We start from the raw sequence: 13,798 nt of genomic DNA, 5'->3' as shown, positions 1-13,798 counted from the left end.
AATGCTTGTTGGAAGAGTTCGAGCGCCGTGGAATGAACATCGATGAATATGAGTTCGACAGTAAGGAGGAAGTCGAGTTATCGGCAAAGGGCGAATCCTCCGTTGAGGAAGTTTCATCGGTAGCTGCCAGTGGAGACGATTTGAAATCAATGCTGGCTATGATGATGCGGGAAATTAAGAAAAATGAAGAAACTTCCAGACTTATGATGGAGAAATTAGATACTAAAATGGAAGAAAATTCCAGAAAGAGTGAAGAATATTCCAGAAAATTAGAGGAAAAGTTAGAAGAGAACTCTAGAAAAATCGCTAAGGGCATGGAAGAGAAATTAGAGGCAAATTCTAGAACTATTAACGAGAAACTCGAGAACATCACGATGGTGATTGAAAAGAGAGTAGAAAACGTGGAGGTACAAATTAAAGAGTTGGATAAAAAGATTTTGTCTGTTGACGAGAAATTTCTGGCTCAAGATGAGAAGATTCTGGGCATAGAAAAGAAAATGTCGGAACTGGAAATCAAAGGTGGCCCAGTGAGAGCTATTCATAACACGTTAAAAATCAAGCCTCCTGTGTTCGACGGCTCAACCTCTTTAAATGTGTTCAAATTACAGTTCGAGACATTGGCTGCTAGAGATTCTTGGAACGACAACGACAAGGCGGTATCACTCCTTATGGCATTGAAGGGTGATGCTGCTGACGTATTACAGAGTATTCCCGCCGCTTCTAGGAACAACTATAGAGATATAATGGCTGCTCTTGAACGTAAGTACGGTAGTGAACACAAGCAAGAGATCTACCGAATGGAACTGAGGGGAAGAGTCCAGAAGCCAAATGAGACCTTACAAGCCTTTGCGGCTGATATAGAGCGGTTGGCGCAGTTGGCATATCCAGGAGAGACACATCCATTGGTGGACCGCATAAAGATTGAGACATTTGCAAGTGGTATTCGTGATCCAGAGATAAAATTTGCGACGTATGCGGCACCGATAGGAACATTTGCAGAAACCGTGTCATTTGCCCTGGCCCAAGAAACCGCGAGGATGCTGGTGAAACCTAAAGCCTACAACGTGAGGAGGCTGCAAGTTGAGGACAACAATTCCCAGACCGTTGTCGATCCGCTAAAGGATGCACTAATGCGTGTGAAACGAGGGGCTGGTAAAACGAGAAAGACTTGCTACAACTGTCGTAAAGCTGGACACATTGCACGAGAATGCATATTGCAACGACCAAGGCCCAGATCCACCTCACCGCCTTCAAAAAGCGACGACCAACCGGTGGCCAAGAATCTGGAAAGAGAGACATCAGGTGAATCAAATAAAATGAATTCCGTCAATCACGAGGCGCCGCTGGCAGAGGATGAAAACGATGGTCCCACAATTTCTATAGCCATAGTCCAGCACAACCACAACTTAACGGTGAAAGGCTTCGTCAATGGTGTATTGCGTACCTTGACATTGGACACCGGTGCAACAAAGTCCATTATTAGACCGGATTTGGTAAAAGGGAAGGTATTGCCGTTAAATGGAGTCAAATTGCGGACGGCCACAGGCGAGACTACAACGGTGCATGGAAAGGCCTACCAAAGGCTGAGCATGGGTAGAAAATCTGTAAATTTCGATTTTGTAGTGGCCGATATTATGGACGAAGTCATACTTGGTGTAGACTTCATGATTGCCTTCGATATCAACCTGGACATAAAGCACCGTGTGATGACTTGGTCCAATGTGGAAATACCGATTAATGTGGGCTACAAAGAGAAGAAAAGCATGTGTCGCCCTAGCGCAGAATCTGACGAAATCGCTGTAGATGTCCGTACGCTGAAGGTGGAAGCCGCTGAAAAATGGCCAGTACAAAAGCGGAAAAATCTCGCAACGAGGAGGAAAAAGCGAAGATGTACGTCGAGGAAACGTCCATCAAAAAGCGGCCGTACAACAAGGAAGGACAAGTTCGATGAAGACCAGGTGGCACTTAGGAAGGTGACCACAAAGAAAGAAGGTATAACGTCAAGATTCCTGGAGAGAAAGCAACGTCCAGAAGAGCAGAAGTCCAAAGCTGACGCAGTAGAGGGTACATCTAAATCGGTTGCCACCACTACGGAACGAGAACTGCGTCTAGTCAAGAGGAACAGGCTTAAGCGGGAGGCAGTGTTACCAATGCCCATACCACAGAGAGGGAACTGTGCCTATTCGGGACGAACAGGCTTAAGCGGGAGGCAATGTTACGAATGTAACTGATAGGTTTAAGTTAGTTTAGTTTAATTTCCGTTAATTTAAAAATTTGAATTATAACGTAAAGTTTGTATTACGCAGTTACTTTATTTAAGCAACAACAACTACCATGTAGAACTCTCTTCATCATTCTAGTCGTTACATTACCTTTTGTTAATGTTCTTTTGTTTGTTTTGCCATAATAATGTAATTATCGTTTAGTTCCTACTTCTTGTATTTCGTGTAGTTGTTTGTTGTTGTAATTACGTCATTACTGTGCTTGTCTACTTGTATGTATGTGAGTATGGTTGTTCGCTTAGTGCGAATGTGCGTCTGTGTGTTCGCTGCACAGATTCGAGAGGTTGCCATATGTTCTAGATATTTCTAGACCAAGAAGATTTTGGGTATAAATAGAGTTACGAATGGCAACATTGAGTAGTTGTGTTTTAAGCGTTGAACTGAACAGATCGATTAAAGAATAGCTGCGTGCTAACTAGAGACAAGCTGCGTGCTTAGTAATTAAAGTCGGTTCTGAATAAGTGTAATAAAGTAAATAAAGCATTGTAGAACCGTAATCTAAAGCGAACCCTGTTTTATTTGGTACAAATCGTACTGGGGAATAAAACAACGTCTACACGGAGATTAGTTAAATCTAATTCCGTAACAATATTCTATATAGTATGATTGAAATTCTTTAAAATGAAGTGTTTAGGTGAAATCCCATAAGGTCGACCATTAAAATTAATTTACGTGAAAGCTGTGTTGGCATCAATGTAGAAAAATAGGTAAAAATGGGTTGAAGCCAACAAGTTTTTTTATGCTCCCTTCCGATTTCTGGCTTAACCTTACATTTTATAGACATATGCCCAAAGAAAGACTCAAATACTTAATGGGCAATATGATACTAGTGTATCATTTTTCTATATATCCACTGCATCCACCTAAAATTGATGCTGACATTTCGAAGCCGGAATTTCGGGGTTTTTTGAATTTTTTTTAATAATTCGGACGCGCAACAAGTTAATATTCAAAACTCATAATAGGATTATGGAACTCATCCTAGTAATTGGAGTCTAAAGGCCAATATTTCATGCGTGATTTTTTTTAAAAAACCTATTTTTGCGTTTAAAATTTACAAGTGCCATTTAATTTCCTTTGTACCCCGCGTGAATTTAGTTTTTTACGCGACGGATCTAATGAGACCTTCCGCAATCGAATCCGTCCACTAAAACCGCGGATATACCTTGGAAATACGAAAATCGGCAAAAATGTATTTTGACAAATCGGCGCATTAAACCGCGAGTTTCTTTAACATTTTTTACATAAATGGAATCCTTTATACGCGATTATAATATGTGCGAAAACGCGTGTCATAAATTACAGAGATTCGCGAGTAATATGGGGTTTTTACCAAAAATAGAATGTGGAGGCACATCCGCGGTTCTTGAAGAATCTATGGCATTTTTTGTGTTTCAACTTTTTGTTTTTTTTTTTCATATTTTCCTTTATACTATTAGGTTTCGTTTACGCAGCCTAGAGCACAAGGAAAAACATGTTACCGGTTTTTAAATGGGTTTTTGTCGCATATAAACCACTATAACTTAGCCATTTGTTAACCGATTTTAGGTGGATGCAGTGGATATATAGAAAAATGATACACTAGTATCATATTGCCCATTAAGTATTCTTTGAGTCTTTCTTTGGGCATATGTCTATAAAATGTAAAGTTAAGCCAGAAATCGGAAGGGAGCATAAAAAAACTTGTTGGCTTCAACCCATTTTTACCTATTTTTCTACATTGATGCCAACACAGCTTTCACGTAAATTAATTTTAATGGTCGACCTTATGGGATTCCACCTAAACACTTCATTTTATAGAATTTCAATCATACTATATAGAATATGTTAACAGTTCGCGAATTCTGAATGGGTGAAACTCGGATTCATCGACTGTAAAACATTTTTGGTTTTCGCCATTTACTAATATTGGTTGAAAAAGGTTGATAATGGCCTGTGTGTTAAAAAATTTTTTATCAAAAGGTACAAAAACCCATGAATTACAACAACTAACAAATTTAGTCCCGGGCCACACTACAGTAATTTCACTGAAATTTTGTTATGAAATTATGCGTCTCTAGATCGACGTCCATAGTAGAGTAAAATCATAAAATTGCTGTAGTGGGGAATTCGATTTAAGAACAACTAATTTCATGAAATTTTTTAATGAAATTCACGCTAGTGTGGACCAACAACATTGTTGTTATTCAAAATTAAATGTCAAAGAAACTATTGAATAATAGGGTCGTCCTAAAAAATTTTCTCAGGAAAAACTTAAATACATTTTGAAAATTCTCTAAAATAGAACAAATTTGAATAAAAATGTAAATATAAAGAATTCGGAACTGTCGTAAGTAGTTTTTATTACACGTTTAGGATGAAAAGAAGTATTTTATGGTAGCAAATTTCGAAGTTTCAAATTTCATGAGTAGACCCTACCTATTACATTTTGAAAACCAAATTTACAAAAAATGTAAGAATACAGCTTATTGTCACTTCTACCTTATATAAATACGCCTTGGCAAAAACCAAATATAGGTCTGTACGATAATCCAAAAGTTTGTACAAATTTGTAAAAACTTTTACAAAATGCTGTTCGATAACAAACTTGTAAAGTAAAAGAGAGGGAATTTGGAGAGAATTGTGAGAGAATTTTGGAGAGTTTTGGAGACTTTTGTTACTGAGAAGTTACAAGTTTTTGCAAGCAAAATTGTCCTTGTAAGAATTTGCAAGTTTGATCAGCTGATGTAAATTCCAATGTTTTGTGGCGGACTTTGCAATTCTTGGCAAAAACATAAACAAACATTTGGTTATTAAAATAATTACAAGATAAAAAAGAGAAGGGATAACTAAATAAATTATGGAAAACGACTTATTTTGTAAAATAATTTATTTTGTAGTTTGTGATGATTGTGTTATTTCTAAGGTATCAAATCCCAGCAAAAAGCGGCGCATCCATGGAGGTGGAGAATAGCTCACATGCTCAAGACTGACAGAAAATAAGGTGTAACCTAAATAATTTAAGAAGAAGGTAAATGCAATTAGCTTCTGTATCTCAAAACATAGAGACGATATTGATAAACGATTGTTTAAAACGATATGACGAATAAAGACGGACCACACTGTGAATTAAATTATTTAGGTTACACCTTATGGATTTTCTGTCAGTCTTGAGCATGTGCGCTCGAAGGCTATAACTCGAAATTATCAAAGAAATTGGAAAAACACGGTCAATTTTTAAAGTTCCTCGATATTATTCGCGATAAGGATTTCTCATATTCTGTTTCTTTGGGGCAAGCTACGGCGGGTAATTTGAATTTTTTTGCCGAAAAAACGACGAATTCAAGATAGTAAAAACTGTAACATCAGTTGTCTTACCGAAAAACTCAACAAAGGCGTTATGACTCTATCTGAGTTCTTCGTAGCTATTATAAACAAGGAAAACAACATTGTTAATAATGACATCATAGAGGATGCTGATAGCCAAGATATTTCTTAATCGGAGATTCAGGAGGATGCAGAAACATCTCCGAGTCAACCTAAAGAGGTCCTTAAATGTGTTATTTGTGTGCAGGAACCGAGAAATATTTTGCTTCAACCATGTAAACATTTCAAGATTTGTTCGTATTGTTTTAATAAGTTAGATGCAAAGTCCAAAACAAATCGATCACCTTTGCTTTGCCCTTATTGCAGACAAATTGTTGAAACAAATTTAAAAATTTATCAATGAAATTATGAATTATGAATAAAACTTTTATACCATATTTTTTATTTTTAAAGTGTCATAAGGTCCATGGACATTATGACATTTGCAAAAGTGTCACAATGTCCATGGACGATATGACACTTTTTTTGGTGTCATAGCGTCCATGGACATTAATTTATGATATGGAAAGAGATTTATTTTTGTATCAATGGATAAACAGAAAATTTTCGTAAACAATCTTCGATTGTTAAATTAAATCTCATCCGCCAAACTTCGTGTTTGTCAAATCAGCTGACTTGTTGCAAGTTTTTGCAAATTGTTGTTCGATAACATTCTGCAAATTTTTAGCTTCGAGAGAGTAAAATAAGAGGAGAGAAGTTACTGAGAACTTGCTGAGTACTTGCAAGTACTTTTTACTTGCGAAGTTATCGTACAGACATTATTTTTGACGCGTTGAAAGCAGGGTTAACAATTTTTCTTTGTTATTCTCGCTTATAGGGTTGCCATGGATCTATGTTATATATTGTAACTATGGGGCGGCTTCGCCACTGCGGCGGCTACGCCAGTGCCGATTTTCTCGAAAACTACAAGTGCTAGAAAAAATCCGTTAAAGGGAAAATTGTGAGTTTATCGAAGATCTATCATCTCCCAAAAGTTGGCATTTGTATCATAGATATGATTGCGGATGCACGCTGTTTTGTGTTTTTCTGGGTATTGAGAAACAATTCATGGCAGGTACACATAAGTGATATCGAAAATATATTTTATACCGTTAAAAGACAACTACTGAAGAATAAAAATCCCAATAATTTGCATAAAAAAGAAATTACAAATGTCAATATAGTTATATTCACCCTTATTACGATTGGCGTAGTCGTACGCATTCAAGTGTCGTAGGCATAGCTTACATTTTTTATATGATAAAAAATTATATACTACGATCATTTTTTATTTGATAGCATACCATAAAATATCGAAAGAAACACATTCATCATTCCCAGGACGGATTTCTTGGGTTATAAATAACATTAATTTTTTTGATACGACAAATTGGTATCACCTATGGCGTTGAGAGAAAAGATTCGTGACCGATTTTGTTAAAGGCAGCATATAAAAATAAAAACAAATCAATTCCAAAAGATTTTTTGGCAATGATTAATGAAATATATTGGAAAGTAACTAAAATAACACTGTGCAACAATGGAAATGCAAACAACTTCTAATGGGCATATTCTGAAAGTACATATTGAGACTACAAAAATCTTAATTGGGTTTTGTGTTCTTAGATCGGGTTTAGGTTTTATGGCCTCATCTAAACCGACCTAAAATGAGCCTTTTTTCCAGTGATCGGGCCTTTATCTCCGAAGGTAATACGAATTTTGCTTTGCAGTCTTCAGCAATATTGTAGGCCTAAAGTAGTAGAACTTATGTGTCAAACAGATGAAATAGGAAAAGCTGCATCAAACTCGTTAAAATATAGAAAAGTTTACATAATTTCTGAAATTCTGGTCAGTAACAACTAAACTGTTGGAAGTTGGAACAAGTAACCCTTCTAAAAATTGTCCAAATAATGTGACCATCAATTCTTCAGAACATTCTGAAACTCTAAAATTGTTATTTCATGTTGTTTAAGGGGTATTTCATAACATACCTTTTACAAAACTTATTTCAAACAATGTTCCCACAGGCTGTTTATTCTCATGTTTGGGATTTCAATGAATTATTGAAATATTTACCAAATTGTTGTTGAAAAATTTACTATAAACAAGACGATCATGGTAGAACAAATACAAGGTAAAGTTAATACTACAACAAATACAACTCGAACAACAACCACAAAGGAATTTGTTTTTGTTTGTAACGTTACTGCCAGTTGTATTTGTAAACAAAACAAGGAAATGTCTATAAATTATTGGAATTTAAAAAACTAATAATTTTTCACATTTGGTTGAATATTTTGGAAAACATGAATGAAAATCCGTTATATTTTCAATTTCTATGGTTCCACATCATTCCACTAAATGCACAAATTCTCGCAGAAAGTAGAATTCTTGCAGAAAAGTTTGGGGTCGCTGGAAATTCATAGAAAAAGGAGAAGCTGTTTCAATGTTTTGTTTTAGAAATCAAAGAAGCACTACCCTACCCTTCGCCCGCAACTAATCAATTTCATATCCACTTTAAAATATTTTGTTGTTATTCAAACAATTGAATTACAACAAAATATGGACTCGAGCTGAAATAAACACAAAGATTTTTAGATATATTATAAAATTTGAGACAATAAATGCAGTTTTTCGAGTTCGCTATTCCTCCAAATATTTTCTTCTTGCTCTTATCTACAAGTTTGCTGCAGATATCAAAGCAAGATTCGTATTGGTTTCAGAGATACAGCCCCGATTTGTTTTAAAAATTCGATCTTTAACCATGTTTAGATGAGGCCATAAAAACCGAACACGATCTAAGAAAACAAAACCCAAATATGGTTTTTGCCTATTTGTCCTCTACTTTCATAAAATTCTGGACAGAAGTTGTTTGCACGCGATTGGTTCAAAAATGTTGCACAGTGTAAATAAAAATTTTACTACTTTTATTCATTTTCGTATGACAAATTTCGTGTTTTTATCAGATGACAAACTTTCTATTGAAAATCTGTTATAGTCCTCGTATAACGATTCAAGCAATGCAAATTTCTTAGTTCCTGTTCAAAAGATGATTTCGAACGAATTATTTTACAATTAAAAAAATATATATTTTTTAATTTTGTATGAGAAAAACGACTACAACGACTACAAAAACGTCTACGCCAAACAATTATTTTGATTGTAAAAAGTGTAGTGTTGGTTTCTCTTCTGGATTAAAAGACTAAACATGATCTACTAACAATTCTATTAATTTTTATTACCAAAAGAATTCTTTAAAATTTGATATTTTACGAAAGGGGTGTAATGGGTTAATGTGAGAAAATTTTCAGGTTTAACTTAAATCCCTTATGCCACACTATAATGTGAATTTAAAATCAAATATTATGCTAAACATATCTTATTTTAGTAATATTATGATTTTTGTACATAAATTCAAGGTACCTATTTCATATAACTGCTAGAACCCGTTTTTTTTTTTTTTTGTGAATTTTAGAATCATTTTATATTATTCAATAGAAAACAATTTCCTTTTTTGCATAATGTTGATATTTAAGGTAGAAGTATGGTAAAATACAGTTTTAGAGTCCGTTGCTGAATGTCACACATCGATGGCGAAGCTGCCCCATGGGTGGGGAGGCTTCGCTAATTTTTAGACATCTTGTAAATTCTCAAAAATAATATTTTAAAATCAATTTTTTCCCACTAATAAACTAAAGTTGTTTTAATAAAATATTAAAACAACCACTATGCGATTAAGCCTGACTATTTTGAAAAACAGAATTAAAATCACCATTTATCTTATAGTCAAGATATGCTAATAGCCTGTTTATATTATAGCTTTTTGCCGGGTTAACCTTCTTTTTGAGGATTTGTTGGACGTATAGGTACACAATGGAATTGACATTTGAAACCCAGTGGATTTCTTAAATCTGGATTTATATAAACGTACTATAATATTTATACCTAAAATAATATTTAACTAAACTTTAACGGTGTCGATATGAGAACATTTTGAACAAGGACAACATTTTTTTAAGGGCCTGTTTATGTATGTCGATAAGAAAATGAATGCGTAAGAAAAACTACCAAATTTGAAATTGTTTTTCATATTTGTTTTTTGTTTTGAAACAAAAGCAAAGAAAATAATATATCCAAAACTAAAGTTTGGGTGTGTTTCATGCGTACACATTTTCGTTTCGAAATACATACAATACAGGGGGATAGTATTTGGTTTTTTGGTTATTGGGCTTCAAATACTGAGGTCTAATTATTGGTAAGATCTAAAACCGAATATTTTTGGCATTCACTGAACATTACAACATGTTTCTAGGTTTTAATTTCCATAAACAAGAGGAAACAAGATTCGAACTGTTTTACGTATCGTGTTGAGTGAACGGATTAATAAGTGTACGTAATCGTAGGAGCGAACAATGGAATTGAAACAACACCGATAGGACGAACATTTTCAAGTAACATGGTACTTTTCATATTTTCCCGAGCTTTATCTTCCGCGATAAGAAAACGCTATTCGCTACGACTTTTTGTTACTTCCGTACATTTCCATATTTCTTCATTGCAAATAAACATTACATTTATACATTTTATATAAATTTCTACAAGTATACATACATATATCTGCTCATACCCAGCAAACCAAATGTCGGATGTCCGACATATTGGAACAATTTCGGAAGCAAAATCGTTAAGATTTCGTATCGATTTCTATACGATTTTTCGTAGGGGGATTCGTTCAGATTTTGTTCCGATTTCGGAGAAAATGTCGGAAGTAAATTTCCCTTCGAATTTGCTAATGTTTTTCTTCCGATTTCGTTACGAATTCGGATCGATATGTCGGAAACAAATTTCCCTTCGCACAACAACCACCTTTTGTATATATTTAACAAGCAACATTTTAGTTTGTTGTCGAAAAACAAAATGGTTGGTTATAAAATTCGCATATACATTTTTTAAATATTTTAAATATAAATGCAACATATAATAATTCAAGCTAGTGCTGATAGACTTAACATATTCGTACACAAAGTTTACATTGTTCTACTATAACAACAAAATGATAACAACAGTGAAAATCATTAGATATCTTTCAAATTATAATCTTCCAATAAAAAACATAACAAAGAAAATTTACCAATAAAAAATTGGCATCAGAAAAAAATTTTTTCCTTCGATAACAGACGAAATTATTCCAAAATCGTTCAGAAATATTTACGAAAGTTCGGAAGGAACCTCAGATTTTCATACGACATTATTCCGAAATCGTTCAGAAATCTGTACGAAAATTCGGAGGAAAAAATTCGAATTCCGAATTTCCCAAGGATTTTCTTCCGATTTCGTTGCGAATTCTGACCGAAATCGATCCGATTTCGCTCCGACATTTCGTTCCGAAATTATGTCAACCACTCCATACAACTTTCGTTAAGATATCGTTACGATTTCGGATCAGATATCGGACGTAACGTCCGAAATTTGTTCCGATTTCGTTACGATATCGGTACGATTGGTTTGCTGGGTAAATACCCTCCTCCGCTAATCCAAACGCGGTATGATTCGGTCTCTTTCAGACCTAGCCGATTAAAGTTAATCAGTTAATGAGAGTGAGAAATAATCGTGGCACGCATTACCTTACCAACTTACAGTTGAATTCCTCACCCACCTCCAATCCAGCAACGAGTCGTTTCGAAGAGCAAATCCAACAACGTACATAGGTTTTAAGAGCGTAACTTCAACAGCTGTCTCATTCGTTGGGCGAACATGTGTTATTCTCTTTTTATTTTCTCTGTATTTTTAAGTCGTCTGTAAAAACGTAAAAACGAACGTGCTTGGGCCTAGCTTTATTTGAAAACGTGAGTTGATCTTATTCGGTATTGTGCTTCCATCTAGAGAACACACAAGACAAACAAAGCGGCAACAACTTCCATATTTCGTCATTATTTTGCAACCCACGACATCTACCTTTGGGCTTTTTTGGATAAAGTGATTGTCAATAATAATTATTATTATCCAGTAGACCGCAGCAGCTAATTGGAATTATCAGCGAGGGACATCAGCGGCAGACAATTCCCAATTTGAATATATTTGCAGTTACAGTTTTGGGACAAATAACCATCCTGTCCAAAAACACAAATTTTCACTCGTTGCTTGCAGAAATACAACACTACAGAGCAGCATTGCAGACACTTTCCAACACTGAAATTCCATTGACAAATTCCCGTCCGTCAGTTCATAGTTGTCAATTCGGCCGTGCTAAGGCAAAAGTCAATCGTTTGTGCACCAAAGAAATGGAAAATGTAATAATTTATGGAAAACAACGATTTCAATTGTAAACAAACAGTTTTTGCGCGACTAATTTGAGCCTGTGTCCGGTTGCATTGTTTCCTTTGGTTTTGTTTTATAAAATTGCCTAACTCAAAACAGCTGTTGTATGAAATTGCGGTCGGTCGGTCGTGAATTCAGTGTGTCGAAAAGAAGAAGAGTGCGTGCTCCTATAGTGTTTATTTTTGGATGAAAGCAATACTCTGCACCGTGTACCTTGTCTCCTGGTTAAAAAGCAACAAATTAGTGGTATAGATTTAGCTGCATATTCTTCGAAAGTCTAGGAAAGAATCGTTTGCGTTGTGTTGGAAAAATATTAAAGCAATTTAAGGGCCTAAAGTGTTGAGTGTAAAATTTAATAAAAGGCGCTCCCCCGCCGCGTTTTAAAAAAATAATCCTTCCAATTCGAACGGTTGGCCGTCCATCAGTACGTACGGAAACGGCATCGCGGTGGATAACTTTTACCTCAGAATGGATCCTTCGCGAGGAGACTCGCGGTATAACTTAAACTACTCGATGAGTAGTATTGGCCTTTCCCTGGCGGACCAGGCCGATATGTATGGTAATCCAGCAGCGGTGGCGGCTCTTGGCCGACCACCAAGTGCTGGATTATTGCAGAGTATGGGCGGGGGAGCTCCAGGTGTAGGCGGTATTACATCGCGCTCTAGTGGTAGCCTAATGTCAAGTACCCAACAGTGTCAGTCTCTAAGCAATAATTCTGGAAGCCATGGAACAGGACAACAGCGTGGCATAAAACGATCTGGTTCCGATTGCTATGACGACTCGCATCATCGTGTAAACACCGGCGGTACAAGTGGCCTGTCAAATTTACAAGGCCTTGAAAATTGTGGTGGCGGTGGAGGCAGTGTGTCACACAGTGGAGGTCAACAACAGCAACCACAGTCCAGTGGCTCTGGTGGTGGTGGTGTAGCAGATGTAGTCGATGACAACTATAATTCGTTGCAGAGTAAAAAATCACCACCTGCAAATGGAAAGAAAACCAAAGGACGCGTCAAAATTAAAATGGAATACATAGATAACAAGCTGAGACGCTACACCACATTTTCCAAACGTAAAACGGGAATTATGAAAAAGGTGAGTACTTCTTTTATAAGAATATTCGATTAAGTTTAAACTGATCTAAGCTAAGCTATTTCGGCGAGATTGTCTTCCCTCTAAAATGTCATATACCCAGTAAGTAATTGTGCACGCATTGTGTTTTTTTTTTGTATCTACTCTACGAGTTGTTTTTGTGGAATAGGTTTATTGTCATCTAGCTAATATGAGGAAAAAGGAAATAGCATGGGTTCAATTTTTGGAAGTCGGCATACTTAATTGTACAATTTGAAGTTTATCGATACAATACCCTTAACTCTACAGCAAAAATGCTAAATAAGCGACAAGAAAACAAACAAACCAATAGTCGGACAGACACATTGTGAATTGTGGTTCGAATGCTTCAAAGCGTGGGCATTAATGTACATATGCCAATGCCAAAGCCACTGCACACAAACAGTCGTAGACTAATTCAATTCTAAAGTCTGAACCAATGAAGATGACGGCAACGATGATGATACGTATTTTGTATTTTCGTGAATATCAGAGCTTCTCCCTTCTTCCCCATCCAAGCCTTGTTGTAAAACTCAATGTGGGACAATGACAATAGTGGGCAATCATTTTAAGTATGCTTAAAGCTGGTGACGCTGCGCTATCGAGGATACAGCTTAAACAATGGACGACGGCATATAAAAGTTTTTTGCAAGAATTTTTCTTCTCTCTTCTGTTATTTTTATTATTACTTTTTTCATTTGTTTGATGTCTTGGTAGCTGTCGTTGTTATTGCGCTGCTACTGTCT

At 35.8% G+C, this 13,798-nt stretch overlaps 2 protein-coding genes across 4 annotated transcripts in view; both read left to right on the top strand.

Moving 5' to 3' along the window:
• Positions 1-314: 314 nt before the first annotated feature.
• Positions 315-2,646, top strand: LOC141386754 (uncharacterized). The gene is made up of 2 exons (XM_073955674.1): positions 315-2,457; positions 2,566-2,646. The coding sequence occupies exon 1, from the start codon at positions 315-317 to the stop codon at positions 2,229-2,231; it is 1,917 nt and encodes a 638-aa protein (XP_073811775.1). The 3' UTR covers positions 2,232-2,457; positions 2,566-2,646.
• Positions 2,647-11,472: 8,826 nt separating this feature from the next.
• bs (serum response factor blistered) overlaps positions 11,473-13,798 on the top strand; it is a 225,296-nt gene continuing 222,970 nt past the window's right edge. For all 3 annotated transcript variants that reach the window (XM_073989375.1, XM_073989374.1, XM_073989376.1), the window contains exon 1: positions 11,473-13,037. In XM_073989375.1, coding sequence (XP_073845476.1) covers positions 12,414-13,037 — 624 coding nt within the window. In that variant the 5' untranslated portion in view covers positions 11,473-12,413. The remainder of the gene's footprint in view (positions 13,038-13,798) is intronic.

The sequence above is a fragment of the Musca autumnalis genome, unplaced genomic scaffold (genome assembly GCF_047663935.1).
Source record: "Musca autumnalis isolate F117 unplaced genomic scaffold, ASM4766393v1 scaffold_5, whole genome shotgun sequence".
Taxonomy (NCBI): Eukaryota; Metazoa; Arthropoda; class Insecta; order Diptera; family Muscidae; genus Musca; species Musca autumnalis.
This window is presented reverse-complemented; position numbering and strand designations above follow the sequence as displayed.